At 36.6% G+C, this 17,031-nt stretch overlaps 1 protein-coding gene and 1 long non-coding RNA gene across 2 annotated transcripts in view; one reads left to right on the forward strand and one right to left on the reverse strand.

The window, feature by feature from the left end:
* The window catches only part of WDR36 (WD repeat domain 36), a 36,398-nt gene extending 24,025 nt beyond the window's left edge, over nucleotides 1-12,373 (reverse strand). Inside the window, 9 exon segments of the mRNA XM_032274692.1 lie at nucleotides 234-409; nucleotides 668-800; nucleotides 2,187-2,241; nucleotides 3,914-4,046; nucleotides 5,280-5,397; nucleotides 6,839-6,939; nucleotides 9,399-9,426; nucleotides 12,025-12,279; nucleotides 12,281-12,373. Of these exon segments, the coding sequence (XP_032130583.1) occupies nucleotides 234-409; nucleotides 668-800; nucleotides 2,187-2,241; nucleotides 3,914-4,046; nucleotides 5,280-5,397; nucleotides 6,839-6,939; nucleotides 9,399-9,426; nucleotides 12,025-12,279; nucleotides 12,281-12,358 (1,077 nt within the window). The 5' untranslated portion in view covers nucleotides 12,359-12,373.
* Nucleotides 2,178-5,413, forward strand: LOC116549249. Its single transcript, XR_004267772.1, has 2 exons — nucleotides 2,178-2,387; nucleotides 5,189-5,413. It is a non-coding gene; the product is annotated as an uncharacterized LOC116549249 (long non-coding RNA).
* Nucleotides 12,374-17,031: the final 4,658 nt, after the last annotated feature.

The following is a 17,031-nucleotide window of genomic DNA, read 5'->3' on the forward strand; positions in this document are numbered from 1 at the left end:
TGGCCCTGGAATTACAAGGGGGAGGGTGGGTATTGTGGGAGAAATAAACTATAATTCTTTCCTGCTTCACTACAATCATGTCACCTACTGTGCTTTTTCTTTCATCTATACCAATACCTCCTTCCATATTCCTTTCATCTTCTAGGTTGAAAGCTGATACATTAAAACAAGCTTGTAATAACCCAAAGGATAAGTTAGATGAGCCAGGAGGATGATAACAATCATCATAATACCCTGAGAGCATTGTCACCGCCATTTGTGACAAGAAGTGGCTCTCTATGGAGAAATGTCAGTCCGGCAATTGCTGTAGAGTGTGCATTTCTCATTTGATTGATTAATTTTTTGTCCTCTAGATCCCAGAGTCCAATATGGCCACATGGGCTTCCAGCTGCCATTACAGGATGACCATCTGTTATTAAAATAAAACACATTAAGAAAAATACTTATAGATCCTCCCAAAATAAACAAGAATTCTTCTCTCTTCCCTTTTATTCCATAAAGTTAGAAAAAAACTATATACCATTATTTATTCAAATTTCTCTGCCTCCTTTTACTCCAGTATTCATTCATTTCTATTAGATTAAGCTACCAGACGCCAAAAAAAATTTCTGAATTTTAAGGTAATGAATTTTAAGTTTCCTTAACTCTTAAGTATGTTAAAAGTTACCTGTGCGAAATGAAATTGAAGTAATGGGTCCCCAGTCTTGACGAAACTTCATTAATGTTTCATTAAATTTAATGTTGTGAATGATAACTTGACCTGACATAAGACCAATACCAACAACATCCACAGCTGGTGCCTAAAAATTAAATTATTCGAACTTTTATTTTGTTTTCTTAAACAAAATAGCTTTAATAATCCTTATGATATGCATCATTTCTTAGGTGTTATCAAAAAGAAATAATGGAGTATCTTCCCAAAGGTGGCAGGAAAACTCAACAAGTATTACTATTTTGGCATACTTTTATATTCAGCATAGAAGTATTCGGAAATGATTTTTCCAAATTACTTCCCAGCTTCAATTCTGCCAGTCAACATCCCATCCCCATCCCCAAAACCCAGCTGGTAAGATTTTGATAAGAAAACAGCCCCAACAGAAAAGAAAGCTATGTATAAAAGCACTACAGATCACTGGATTGGATGGAAACAGAAAAAGGAGACAACTCCTAGAAAACACACAAGGCCTGCGACATGCATGGCAATGTATAACCAATTACAGAGGAAGTGAAAAATTGTTTACCCAAGAAAGTAGAAAAACTTACAAAACATGGGAAAAGGCAAAAAAATGTATTACAATGAGCCTGTTCCAGTTCCAATATTCTATGGTTATAATGGTCTATAATACTATAGTCTTACATACAGGCTCTATTATGAATTTCTTTACTTTAGCAAAGATCAATGTCCAATATCATTATAGAATGGAATCAGGCTACACATTTTATTAATTTGTCATCAAGTGTCTACTATGTATCAGACCCTGTGTAGAAACTGGAGATACTGAAACAAATAATCCCTTGTCCTCAAAGTACCTAATCCTCTGATATTTATGGAGTCTTCTGGATAGGCAAAAGTGGAGCTAGATTGATGGCAGTAAGAGAAGATAAGGAATACATATAAATTGGGCAAGCATAGACAGTGGATGCTGAGAAAAATAAGTGTATACTGGCTACATATGTGGCCAATAGAAACACAAGATTCAATGCAGGCATGCATTCATTTATTTATACATATTTTGCAGAGTCATTAAAAAAAGCAGTTATTTCTTAAATAGTCCATCGTCGAATCAAGGATTTTGGCTCCAATTATTTCAGACCATAAATCTCAACATCTTGACAAATTTATCTGCATGACTTACAATACCCCTTGCATTGCTGAACACTCATTTCCAGTCTACACAAGACACTGGACTACATATCTCTGCAAAATGATTAGTAAAGAAGGATCCATAGCAACCATGGGTTTAAAGTCAAACTATAAGCACAAAGGATTCCAAAATTGTTATTGACAAAGACATTATTAATTGTTTTAAACTACATTTCCAAAACACTATTTCTTCGGGGTAACAATTTTAAAGGTAAACTAAGCTATATATCGTTTTGTCTTTACGTCTAAAATTATGATTGATTCCTGAAACTAAAAGATTTTCCTATTAACTTTGTTTCCTCTTTAACAGAAAAATACTAACCTGCTGAAGAGCTGTCACTCCAACTTTCCATCCTGGAAATGTATACAGAAGTTTACTACAAGAAGAAAAATAGTTGAAAGCTTTTTTTTTGGAGGAAGACAAAATCAGTTACACATTTAAAAAATGAAATAATAATAGGTGATATTTATGAATTTCTTACTCTTCCACACAGTATTCTGATAATTAAGCTAACGTCACAAGGTTAGTAATATTATCCAGACAAATTCTAGATCTCACACTACTATGCTATGCCACCTCTTTAAGAAATTAAATGTCCAAAGTGGGAAAAAAAAATTATGAGTGATAAACCATTTCATATTACAGACAACAAAAAAAAAATTTAGGACTGCAAAAAGACTGTCATGAAAGGGACTAACTTATATTTTAACAACAATATTATCTGCATGTTATATGACTGTTATATGACAATAGTAATGCTGCTCTCAATTTCAGAAGCAAGCCATGAATGATAAATAACACATCCATGGAACAAACAGAAGTATCTGAAATCATAATAATTATCATTAAAGTATTAAATCACATATTAAATTGTGTAAATGGGCACAGATTAGTTTACTGAATACAATGGCTAAAGTACAGTAAAGAATGTACATATCAAATAAAGAACCAAAGAAAATAACTGTAAGGGCAAAGACAGTATTTCAGTCACCATCCCTGAACCTAGCACAAAGCAGGCAGTCAATGGTATTTGTTAAATTGAAATGAAGCACTGATTTAAAATATTATAGCTTTAATAATCTTATTTTCCCTTCTGAATTAATAAAGACTTTGGAAAAAACAATTTGGATGGTCAAATATTTTTATTTGCTTTTTTAAATGCTACACAAAGAAGTCTGAGCTGCCACCTTTTTTTACCGATAAATGTTTAAATAATGGGTAGAAGTATTCAAAATCATGTATCCAGCCCTCCAGCTATATCAATATTATAGTAGATATTCACCGTATCTATGGGAAATGATGAAAATATTTTTAACCCTGAAAATCATTTCTAAATGCTACCACTAAATTATCATTGATTTACTTTTCCATCTTTTACCTTCTTCATACATGGAAAATTTTCATGTATGGAAAACTAGAAGCTCCCCAAGAATAATCTCATAATTATTATTTTCTGACAGATCTCATATTACTTTATTAGAGCCTTCTGTATAGCAATTCTTTACAGTTAATAGGCCATCAGTACAAACTTTTCAATAAGCATTTATGAAGCTAACATGTGTCAGGATCACATGCCAGCTTTCATATATGTGATGCCACCAGCAACAACTTCAAAAGCAAGCATATAGTTGTATAGCTCAGTATCCCTGGGGGATTGGTTCCAGGTCTTCCCAACCTCTCTGCTGATACCAAAGTTAAGAGATGCTCAAGTCCCTTACATAAAATGCATATAACCATCACATATTTATGCATATACTTTAATCTCTAGCTTACTCAAAAAACCTAACACTATGTAAATATTATGTAAATAGCTGTTATTCTGTACTATTTTAAAATGTGATTTTTATTGTTGTATTATTATTTATTTTTTCTTGAATATTTTTGATCCGAAGTTGGTTGACTCCTCTGATACAGAGGACCAACTGTATTTATAGACAACCCTCCAAATAAATATACAAAAGCAGGAGAAATGAGACTTAAGTATGCATTAGGAAGTAATAGATGAGGATAAAGTGACAACTATATTATTTTCTAACTAAAATACTTACTTGGATTTTACATTCCACAATTGCAGGCTTCCTTGTTCACTGCCCAGAAGTATTTTATTCAAGTAGGTACTTGGATGCAAAATTGCAGAAATTTTAAATACTGTTTTATCAAAAGTCAATTGCAGGTATTCTTCTACAAAAGTGAAAGTTATAATTATGTTTTATAAAATAGTTTAAAATGTTTTATATAACCATATATTTATCGCTTAAAGTCTATCGTATCAAAGCTAAAATAAACTACAGAATTAGATACTAATCTATACATTCCTTGAGAAAATAAATGAAGGGCAACTTGTAAATGTAATTTAGACTGTGAAAAATTTTCTATGACTTCTAATAAAAATACTATTAAAAGTTTCATTCACTTTTGAATTACTTTACAGAAAAGGATAAAGTTTAACAAAAGATCAGCATTAATATTTCTGTAATTTGATCCACAAGCAGAAGTGAATATTCCAAGTGAAGTGCTTATACTTAGCCTTTCCAGGGAATGAAGACCCAACTATATGGAAAGTTTGATGGGCCACTCAAAAAATGCCAAAAATAAAAGGCATATCTCAGTGAAACTAGTAACAGTACTTGTCACACATTTCCACAAAAGAACCTCTAATAAAGGAAAAGAAAAAAAACTTACAACCCTGTGGAGTGCAGGGTGGCATAGCCAGTGGTCACTTGCTCCAAGACCAAAAAATTCTCTGAAATCTTTGGTTATATTCAAAATTTCTATGTTTGAATTCTGCTTTTTACTTTATAGTTCCTCCACAATTAAAACAATGTTTCACCAAATTTTCCAATAAATTTACATATCAAAGAAGGTATTTTATTGAGGAAAAGTGTAGATATTCTAGGAATAAATTCTTCATGTTTAAAGATACATAATCCCATAAACATAGCCACTGTCTAAGACTATCACAGTTGAAAGAAACTGATTCATATCCCTAGGAAAAGGATGTATATTTTCCTTCTGATTATAAGATCAAGTTTACTATTGAAGTCCTCTTTACTAAAAGCTGAAATACAAACCAAGAATTATTCAGGTATGAAAATACATCAATATTCACTCCATAGGGAAAACAATATAACAAATCATTTTGTAATAATATATTACAACAAAATAGCAATGGAAAATATATTAGTTGAGGTAAGCACATGCAACAATTTATAAGTAGTTAACTTGCTAAAGTTGTTTATCTCTTTCTTACTTAGAACATTTTTTCTTATACATGTTAAAGATTTTTAATTTTTTTTTTTTTTTTTTTTTTTTACTATTTACAGGCAAAACCTTTGGCATAGATATTGACAGATTTTAAGTTTTAACTAAACACAGACTACCCTAAGATAAAGCAAATAAATTGTTAACTCTTACCTTCTGAATATATGTGCCAAATAATAAGAATGCTGTCAGTATCAACAGAGATAATGTGGTCTCCAAAGGGTTGCAAGAGATGGATTTCTGCCTTATGACCCTTAAAGGTATGTACTATCTACAACATCAAAGTTTAAAAGAATTTCGTATTACTCAGTCATCATGTCATATTGTTCATTTTATCCCCAAAACATGCTAATCCTGAGATGCTTCTGTTAAGAAATGTAGCCCAACTCTTGATTATTAAAGGTTAGGATGAACACATAAATATCAAGGAACCAGGCGTGTTCATCTGCTCTCTCAGCCAGTTCAACAATAAGAAGGTAAACTGTTCATTAAGAACAAAGAAATGAGACCTCTGAGGCTCAGCCTTCCAACTTAGGTTAGAGAGGAGGCAGGCACGCAGACCTAGGTACCTCACCCAATTCAATCAGTGCAACTATATATATCCTAGCAAGATGGTATGTTCCAGAAGGCTGATCTCTATATACTCCATAATCAACTGGTCGTCAGATGAGTTAGGAAAGGGGGATTGGACGTCTTCTTCCCCATACCTCTCTGCTTTAACAGAGACTCTTATGGTAGCTAATCCTTCCAAAAGTATAGCCCTTTCTCCACGGTTTCAGTCCTCACGAGATTCCAATAACACTGTTTCTTCTCCTTGGCCCTTTGACATTAGGGGTGGTAACAATTTCCTACAATTGATAGTGTCTGATGCCTCCCCACCCCTACTTTGTTCCACTAACCCTGACCATACCTGTGCATATATGAACATTTTTCCCAATTCTAAAAATCTGAACACCTTCTCTTAAAGATCTCCACAGGTAAGTTACCTTCCTCTGCCACAGGTAGTGATGATAAAAGACTATGAGAACCACCTCACTCCAAGTCCCTGACAAGTACAGGGACATTATCATTTGGCTATCTTTGTAACCCCATTCCTACTTTTCCTTTCATTCTAGACCATTAAAGCCAGGTCATCTCTCAAGCTAGTTGTTCCAGGACAAATTCAGAAAACAACTGGTAGATTTAGACCCGAAAAGCTCTTTTCTTAGCAGTGGAGAAAACACAGAATCTAGTGTTCTCAAATAGGGAACAAGCATCTGGTTTTTAGAAAAAGAGTTATGAGCTAAGTTATGCATAGTGAATAACCAATCCACATAAAGTGGTAGTAAAATATTCCCAGGAAAGCATTAAAAAAAAAAAAAAAAAAAAAAAACTTAATAATACACATTACGTCCTATCTCAACAAATACACAGAACAAAAAACTCCTGAGATGGGAACTGAGTGGGCATAAAAAATTTTAGAGAAGGTGTCCAAGTAATTCTGATACTCATCTCTGACAAAGAAACTGAGTAAAACACCAGTTCTAAGTAAGCCTTTTCTGAAAATTTATCTTCCTCCAGAAAACTGAATATACATTAGAAATAAAAGAATACTGTATATTTCCAGAGTGTGCCAGGTAAAGAATGACAAAATTAAAGTTCCCTCCACTATCATGACAAATAACTACTGACTGCAAAAGACAAACAAGTTAAAATAGTTTAGTGATACAAACCTCTTTATTACGGGCAAATGCCGAGAAAACATTCCCATATGCAGCAAAGACTAATCTGCCATCAGCTGCCATACAGCAGATATCCTGTGGAACAGAATTACCTAGGAGAAAATACAAAATGAAAGAAACAAGAATTTTTAAGATGTTAAAGAGAAACCTCAAGTATACATATAACATTTTTCATGGCTATAATTCAAAAATATTTATAAAGATCAAAGTTGGGACACAGAGTATAAAATTTTGACTAAAATATTTTAGATATCTGTAAGTAACTATGAAACTAAGGATAGGAAATCACCTTGTCCTTCCCTAAGAGAACAAATGTCTAGATTTGCAGAAATAAAAACATAATCCTAGAGAAATGAAAAGAAGCTTTTGGAGGTTATTTGGAAAAAAACTGTCATTTGATACACAAAGCTCTGACAGACGGTCATCCAGTCTTCATGTGAACACCTTTTTTTTCCTTTTTTTTGAGAGATGTAGTCTCGTTGTGCCACCCAGGCTGGAGTGCAGCTGTGCAATCTCGGCACGCTCCAACATCCGCCTCCTAAGTTCAAGTGATTCTCCTGCCTCAGCCTCCTTAGTAGCTAGGATTACTAGTGTGTACCACCATGACCTGCTAATTTTTGCATTTTTAGTAGAGGCAGGGTTTTGCCATGTTAGATAGGCTGGTCTTGAACTCCTGACCTCAGGTGATCTGCCCGCCTTGGCCTTCCAAAGTGCTGGGATTACGGGCATGAGCCACCGTGCTTGGCCCATGTGAACACGTGAATATCTTCTGGAACATCAAGTTCACTAATAACTCCAGAAAAATTTTAAAAGTAACTCAAAACCTAGATCTCTAACTCTACCCTTTGGACCAACCCAAAAGTATTCCATATGGTATTCTATATGTCCACTCCTAAAACATTTAAAGACAATATTGTTTCTACAGTCTTCTCCAGGTAAATATGCCTATCAATCTAGCATTTCTCACGTGACATGTGATTCTTCTCTCATTATCCTGGTCATACTGACCTTTTCCTTTCCTCTTTTGGGGCGTGAGGGTTAGAAGACAGAGGATTGTTGTATTTTTCATGCTGCAAATTCCATATTAGGATTTGTTTGCATAATCCTGTTTCTATAGGTTTATCATTCACTTTTGTTTTCAACTTAAGTTCCAATGCCTTTCTTCTGCCTTCTAATCTATTATTAAAATGTAAGTTTAATAGACATACACATTACAGTCCTTGTAGGCCTTTTCTGTTTCTCTCACAAGGACCATATTTGATGGTAAAATTAATATCTCTCAGCCCTGAGAAATGCTTTATCCTATTAGATAGTTTAAAAAAAAAAAAAAAAAAAAAAAAAACAAGGCCAGTGCGATGGCTCAAGCCTGCAATCCCAGTACTTTGGGAGGTTGAGATGGGCAGATCACCTGAGCTCAGGATTTCGAGACCAGCCTGACCAGCATGGAGAATCCCCATTTCTACTAAAAATACAAAATTAGCTGGGCATGGAGGCGCATGCCTGTAATCCCAGCTACTCAGGAGGCCGAGGCAGGAGAATCGCTTGAACTTGGAAGGTGGAGGTTGTGGTGAGCCAAGATCACGCCACTGCACTCCAGCCTGGGCAAGAAGAGCTAAACTCCATCTCAAAAACAAAACAAAACAAAACTCTTCCACTGAAAAAAACACACTAAAATGTGAGAAAAGGGGAAACTTTTCCTTACAGTAGAAGGAATAATGGCAAAAGAAAATCACTTCAGGCTGACAATGCTTTATCTGAAATGCTTGAGACCAGAAGGGTTTCAGATTTCAGACTGTTTTGGATTTTGGACTATTTGCATACCAGGTGAACATTACTAATTTGGAAATGTGAATCAGAAATGTTCCAATGAACATTTCCCTTTGAACATCATGTCAGTTCCCAAAAAGTTTCAGACTTTGGAGCATTTTGGGTTTCAAATTTTTAGATTAAGGATAATCAACATGTATTTGGCAACCATCATACTAATAACTGATTCAGGCAAGTATCATCATAAAATGCTAAAAGCAGAGGTGATAACTTTGAAGAGTACTAGGATATTTACATAGTCCCAGTGCGTATTACCAAAGGATACTTATTGATAACCAAGGCCAAAACACTAACTTTAAAATGGGGCCTCCTAACCAATGGCTGACGGGAATAGAACTAACCAACAGCATGTGCCTTCCGATACAATTCACTGTGATTCCTGCCAAAGGGTACAACCTGAATCTAATCCTGAAGAAATGTCAAAAAAAGTCAAACTGAAGGACATTCTAAATGAGCCTGTACTCTTCAAAAGTGTCAATGTGTCAATATCATGAAGCACAAAGAAAGTTTAAAGAACAGTTTCCAATTAAAAAAAAAAAAGATATGTAACAACTGAAAGCAAAACATGATTCTATCCTGGTATCCTTTTTTGTTTCTGATATGTAAGTTTATCAGACATACATGTTACCCTGGCTTCCTTATGTGTTCTGTAAATCTCAAATTTATGTCAAAATAAAAAAAATTTTTTAGATATGCATAAATTCAGAATAAAGTATATACTTACTTACTGCAACCAGACTCAGTTTCTGAACCTGTTGAAAAAAAGAAAAAAGGTTAAATTTTCATTAACAAACACAATCATAATAACCTAACATCTGAAGATAAAGATACAACCTCATACGTATATTTGCTATGCTGTCCTTCATAAGAAAGACACTTACTGACCCTAATTTTTATTATTAGGAAAGTTTATATTTTCAACTCTATTTCACCAGGAGTGGTGATGGAAAGGGTAGGCAAAAGTCTTCTATAATGAGCCAAATATTAAATACTTTAGGCTTTGCAGGCCATGCATGTGGTCTCTGTTGCAACTACTCACTTCTGCCACTGTAGCACAAAAACAGCCATACACAATACATAAATGATGTGCATGGGTGTATTAAACTTTTACCCATAGATACTGACATTTGATTTTCACAAAGTTTGCATGTCATGAAAATCCTTTTCCCCAACCCCAGCCTGACCCTGCAAACATTTAAACTTGTCAGAATCATTCAGAACTCCTGGGTCATACAAAAACAAGCAGTGGGCTAGACTGGCTTGCAGACTCTAATTTGCTGACTCAATCATGGCTACTGATCCAACTGTATGACCCTAGAAAAATAAGCTCCCTGTGCCTCAAATTCTTCATCTGTAAAACAGGAATTTGCTTTATGGGACTGTTAAAAGGATTCAATGAGTAAATTTGTGTAAAACAGAATGGGCCAGTCATATAGTAATTGCTCAATAAGTCATAGCTGCTACCATCACTACCACCACCTATTCACAACTTGTCTAGTTTCCCCTGTAGAAGCAGCTACTCTGTAGGACTGTAGGAAGTCTGACTGGGGACAGCAAATATAGCCATAGTCATGGGACAGAGCACTTGTAGACCCAATTAGTGACTTAGGTTTATTAGCACCATTTATTTGTTTTTTTCACTCCCAAGTATTTTCAGTTTCAGAGGTCATAGCCCAATGCATTGGCTAGTCCGAGCAGTGCACAGTCTGGGTAAAGAGCATTTACATGCCATGTTGTTACAAATGTATCGTCAGTGTTAGAACTAGAGGAGACCTTAAAAGCCATCTTTATGGTGACTAAATGTCAATGCACTGTTAAATAAATTGTTAACTTTATAAAATGTGCAAATATGTAACTCTCCTAACCAAAGGGTTTCTTTGGAAGTAGAATAAAGGGAAAAAAACATGTGTTTGTGTGTAACACAGTGTCAGGAAAGACACTGTACCTACCAAAGACAAGATTTCAAAAGCTCTTTAAGAGAGAAACTTAGAAAAATTACATTTCCAAGAAGAAAACATATCAGCAAAAGTTAGCAAGCAAGGACCAAGCACAGAGAATGATAATACTCTCATAGGATTAATGGTATGGTTCTAACCCACCCTGTCTCCATTACCAACCCAGACTGAGAAACCCAACTGCTCTTGATCTCAACTCAGCCCTCACTTTCCTCTTCCACTAACTCAACTGGTTCCCAACTCCCAGCTTTTCTTGCTAATAATGCATTTGATATTCACAATCCTCCAACAGAGACAACTCTACAACATGTTTTCCAGAAAAGAAAGTACTTAACACTATTACCATTCTCATCATCAAGGTTCCTGCTCTCACAGAGCTTACATTCTTTTCGAGAAGACAAAAGAAATTAGTAAACAAGAGACATTATTACAATGATTGATGAGCTCTCAAAGGAAAAAAAAATCATCATTGACAAGTAACAATTTTTCTGAAATTTACTTCTGTGTTCTTTTTTTTTTTTTTTTTTTTGAAACGAGTCTCACTCTGTCGCCAGGCTGGAGTGCAGTGGCCCGATCTGGGCTCACTGCAACCTCTGCCTCACGAGTTCAAGCAATTCTCCTGCCTCAGCCTCCCAAGTAGCTGGGACTACTACGGGCACGCGCCACCACGGCCAGCTAATTTTTGTATTTTTAGTAGAGACGGTGTTTCACCCTGTTGGCCAGGATGGTCCCGATATCCTGACCTCGTGATCGGTCTGCCTTGGCCTCCCAAAGTGCTGGGATTACAGGCTGAGCCACCGCGCCCGGCCGAAATTTACCTTTATAGTTCAATATAAAGGTGCTGCGGTATAATGATATCTACCTTGCCAAGAAATGGCTGCAAGGCTTAGAGTGACAGTGCCAGACACTTAGCGTTAGTTGAAAATAACTGATTGCTATCAGATATTTTCCCTAACCGTAATTAATCTCGCCCTCTCTGATCCTCCCAATGTATTCTACCTAGTGTGAATTTCTAACGCAGATCTCGTCACCAATGAAGTAATAGCGTGCGTGTTTTTCTCTCTCATTAAGAATGCAAGAGGTGGAGGTTTGTAATTGTTTCCACCTTCAAGGGAAGATCAGTAAGTATTCACTGAACAAATATTATTGCCATAGAACTGAGATGTTGTCTAACAGTTTCCCCCTAGTCAGCCTGCCTCTGAAACTCGCCCTAGGAGGACTGCAAATGCTAAATCAGCACGTGTTATGTGACGGATGGTGAAACGTTAACAGGACAGAGAAGGGTTAAAGAAGGGAAGCCCGTGGTAGATGGGAAGAGAGAACCGGATTGCTCCAGGACAGAGTTAGGGGTCGGGGAGGATGATTCCCGGGAAGCCAACCAAAGAAGTCACTCACGTCATAGGTGTGGAAACTCTTGCCTACGCACGTTGTTACATAGAACCGGCGCTTGAGCGCGCTGAACCGCACCACGTGTGGAACGTCGTTGCTGAAAAGCCCCAAGGCCCGGAACCCCGCAAACAGCGCGCTGGCCGTGCGCCTCTCCGAGGCCTGTTCCATTGCTGCCGCGATCCCGGCTCCTCTCCGCCCCGGTCCTGAAGGAAAACACGTACCCAGCCCCTTCAGCGTGCGTAGTGTAACAGTTCTCGGCCACCCACAGCTGGAGACAAAAGACCGCTTCCGGGGTCCGCTGCGAATTGCGTTTCCGGAGACTACCCTCAGTGCAACACATAAAGTGCTCCCTCCAGAGCTCGTATGGGAGGCGTGACTGCAGTTCCGTTGGCTACGGTTTCCAGCACGTTGCCTCGCGTGGTTCTTCAACTTGCTGCTGCAGGAAACTCCTCAGGTTCCCACCGGACTGCAAGGGCGGGAAGCACCAAGAGGGAAGCGCGACTTCCAGGAGAGTGGAGAGGAAATCGACGTCTTGGAGATGAAAAGGAGTTAAACTTATGATTATTTAAAAATGTACCAAAACATGAGACTGGAAAAATTTGAACACTGGATATCCGATGATATTAAGGAGTTATGTTTAATTTTTACATGTGATAGTAGCATTATGAATACATTTTTAAAGATTCGCATCTTTTGGATACGTATTGACATATTTACAGAGGAAAACTATAATGGACATTTCAAAGGGGACAGAGGGATGCGCCCACAGACTCCCTGGGGAGTAGAACTAATTATTTGGGAGAGGGAACTGCTCACTTGGGCAACTTGGATGGATATAGATTCCTCCCGGAAAAGGAAGATAAATATTAAATGTTATTGGGACCCCTGGATTAAGTCAGTATTCCCTGAGGTTGGCTGTCAAAAGCAGACAGTAGCGGCTCTAAAGAGGAGCTCGTTAAGATGCAAAGGAGAGTCTGGGCGGTTCTTTAGAGCTAAGTGCCTTGGGGTGCTGAAAAAGACTGATTCCAGTGCAGTGGGTGTCAGATTCTTCACTCCTCAGGAGCCAGCTACCTTACCAAGTTGTAGGTTTGGGGAGCAATCTCCGAGCTTGTAAACTAAAACAGTGGTGACCTTAGAGCCCAGGACCAAAGTTCGGCATATGGAATAAGCTCTTATCTTACTGTTTTGTTTCCATTTCATCTCTTTTATGAAAGTGTTTTGACAGCCTAATAAGGTTTGGATCGAGTGACTAATGGAAACATACTTTCACTTGAAGGGGATAAAGAGGGTCTATTATACCTAATGAACAGAGATCAGTGTAATCTCTCGGGTGCCTTCCAGTTCTAAAATGTAATTATTTTATTATGAAACAAAAGTAACTTGTTAGCTAATTTGAATATCTGACCCATACATTCTTGAACAAAAAAAAAATCGATGTATTTTGCATTTCTTGGCACAGAGCCTCAAACACTTTGGATATAAAGATAATTAAGAAACAGATGCTAACAGAATGAGAGCCTTGTTATTTAGCGGACATGTTGTACTTACTTGTACTTTTGTTTATACCCCGGATTTCTCAATAGCAGTGCACATTTTCAGCCATGTTTGTGGTATGACTTAAAAGTGGACAAGTTGCTAATTATTTGTAAATGTTATTTAAATTTAAAAAGAGGGAAAAAGAGCATCTCACTGTACTATTAGCTCATTTATTAGGCTTATTTTATTTTAAAAGTTTAGTGAGTAAGCTCCAAAAAGGTAGAGATTTTTTTTTTTGTCATTCTGTTCATTAATACATAACAAGCACCCGGAACAGTATATGGAACAAAAGGGGTGCTTAACAAACATTTGTTTAACAAAAAAGCTACATTTAAGTAATAAAATGCTAAAAATGTGGAATGTTGTCTCTTTTTTATGTTAGTCATGTTCCCTCCCAAAGTAATGAGTTATGTACTGTAGCATCCCCAATATTTAAACTCCCTCCTGTAAGAAGATGTATATCTCTGTCCTTCACCCAAGATTTGTAGCAAATCTTTCATGGTGGAGCAGGAAAAGGAAGCATTTGACTTACTTTGGCCAGTGCATTGAGCAAATATGACGTTCACGAAGTCCCAGCAGAAGCTTGAAGGGTAATTTAAGCTCTTGCTCTTTCCCATTGCCGAAAGAGAAAGGCATGTCTCAAATAGAAGCTGTTTTTTCAGTCTGGGTCCTGAAAAGAGAAGGTCTGTAGATAAGACCTGCAGCTGACTTGAGGTTGCCGGTTTGTAATGAGTGAGAATTAACTGTTGTCGCAAGCCAGTAAGACTTGGTGTTTGTTTGCCTTCTAATTATAACCTAGCAAAAGTCTATGTGAATTTTGGAGAAATGTGTGAAAATTAGCATCTAAAAGTAAAAAAAAATGTATATATAGTTTGTTTTTCTTTATACAAGCCTTAAAGCTGCATTACAGAAAGTGAGGACTGGGCTGCAGGTTCACAAATGACAAATATCCTCTAGTATGATTTTAAGGTTTCCAAATTATTCATGTTCTTAGTTGTGTGCAAAAGGATGACACAGAATAAAGGCTCAGTGGATGTTTGATGCTTGAATAAATGCAAGTTTAATTTTTATTTTGCAACTTTGGGGGAAAAGAAGGGACAGAGTTGTTTTAAAAGAAGCTGTGAAGAATAATGACAGGTTACAATAACATTGATTGATAGTCTCCTTTTCCTTTTGCACAGAAGCAGGTGACAGGAATCAGATAGTTTATCTGATAGTTGCTGCTGCCAATTCAGTTTCTGACTCATAATGGCCTTTAAAACAGTTTATTCTTGGGAAACATGTATTTAACTTTTAATTCATTTTAATTCCTTCATTCCTTTACTCAGCATGTCTATTGAGAACTACTGTGTGCTAGATATTGTACCAAGATAAAGTATGGGCTACACTCTTAAATTATTACCAGATCTTCCTCAAACTCCACATACATTTGATATTTACCCTGAATTATTCCATAAACTTTATATCTATAATATCTGCTCCAAACACAATCTAAGTTCACCCTCAATGCAATTTGAAATGCCCTGCCACTCTCTTCCACACAAGAATAGCTAGCAGAAGGGACAGTAGAACAGGGAGGGGTGTAGGGGCATAAAAAGACTGCATCTATAAGCACCATCTTGAAAAGTGGCATCTCAGCTAAAATTGCCAAGGCAATGATCTATTGACATAAGAGTTATTTATAGAAAGTTTCTTAGCCCATTTGTGCTGTTATAACAAAATACCTGAGACTAGGGAATTTGTAAACAACAAAAATTATTTCTCACAGTTCTGGGGCTGGGAAATCCAAGATTTAGCTGCTACTAGGTTTGGTGTGTGGTGAAGGCCTGTTCCTCATATATAGCACTGGCTAGGTGTCAACACATAGCAGAAATGACAGAAAAGGCAAAGGGCGATGAACACTATGTCCTCACGTGGTAGAAGATGGGAAGAACAGAAGAAACTAGTTTCCTCCAGCCTTTTTATGAGGAACTAATCCATTCATGAGTGTGGAGCCCTCCGGATATAATCACTTCCCCAAATACAGTAGGGATTTAAGCTTCAACATGAATTTTGGGTAGGACACATGTTCAAGCCACAGAAGGAAACAATGTGAAATATGCCAAATAATGGCATCCTCTTTACATGTTTACTTTTCCTGTATCTCTACCATCCCAGGTCACAATTTTAGGCTTGCTCCCTAAGATATTGGGGCTTACCTTCGTCTTGCTCATCCCTTATTCCTACTTCAAATTAAATCAAGATTAATTTTGTCTTGGCATTCAGGTAAATTGTAGCGTTAAACATTAAGAAACAATAACCACCATTACAGAAAAACAAAAACAAAAATTTTATTTAACTAGCTCATGGGAAATCAAAAGAAGGATGAGGTCAAGATGGATTAATCTACTTGTATAATTATATATTTACAACATCAGGCTATTTCCATCTTTCTCTGCCATCCGTGGCTTCATCTCAATGCTGGTTTTAGGATAATTGCTAATTGTAATTGCTACTGCATGTTTCTTTGTTTGCATCTCATGAGAGGGGAAGACCATCACTCTATTGCCTTTTTTTAAAGTGAGGAAACTTTTTTTAGAATTTGCCCCAAAAAACCTTATGTTTATTGCTCATCGCAAAAGGTGGCTATATGTTTATCCTGAACAAGACCCAAGTCAAGGTACTAGTTTATGAGTGTTAGCCTGGTTATCTCTGCTGTAAGCAAGAATATTGGGACACCCAGACTAGCTTGGACTAATCAAAATCCACCTCAGGAGCTGGGATCAATCCCTAAAGCCCTATGGTGGATGGGAAAATAGATGCAAAATTAAGAAGTTACAGAATCCTTGTTGAGGAGACAACGATAACATCTACTAGTTAGGTAATGGGGATAATTTCCACTTAGTCAAGGCATTTTTTTATTTAAAATCTAAAATTTTAACCTCGAGTACTAGAAAGTGTGTACTTTGGAATCAGCTAGATACTACACATTCTAGTTGCGCTACACTGGATATTTTGCTGATTGAGCCTTTTCTTGCATCTATAAAATTGGGATAGCACAGGATCGTTGCAAAGATTTTATAAGGTGCTATAAGAAAAATAACTGATAAAACTACTCAGTAAGTGTTGCTTTCATTTATGACAATCCTTGTCTTTACTTCAAGAATAGCAGAGAATGGGAAAGAATCTTCCCACCTTCCTAAACAGAAGGTAGAACTCAATAATTAAGGCTAACCAATGTAAAATTGGTTTCTACTTATATTATGATATTCTTCATGAAATTCTATATATGAAATACAGGAGAAAGGGTAAAAGTGGTCTGGAGAGGAAATCCTAAGAAGAATGTGCTGAAGGTCTTTATAATGTCAGTGGCTGCTTTTAAGATTTCTGGTTTGAGCAACTTGATTATGATGCTCATTAGTGTAGTTTTATTTGTTTCTTCTGCTTCATTGAGCTTCTTGGAACTGTGGGTTTAGAGTTTTTTTTTTTTTTTTTTTT

This window comes from Sapajus apella, unplaced genomic scaffold (genome assembly GCF_009761245.1).
Source record: "Sapajus apella isolate SASKATOON/1434 unplaced genomic scaffold, GSC_monkey_1.0 scaffold1, whole genome shotgun sequence".
In the NCBI taxonomy this organism is placed as follows: Eukaryota; Metazoa; Chordata; class Mammalia; order Primates; family Cebidae; genus Sapajus; species Sapajus apella.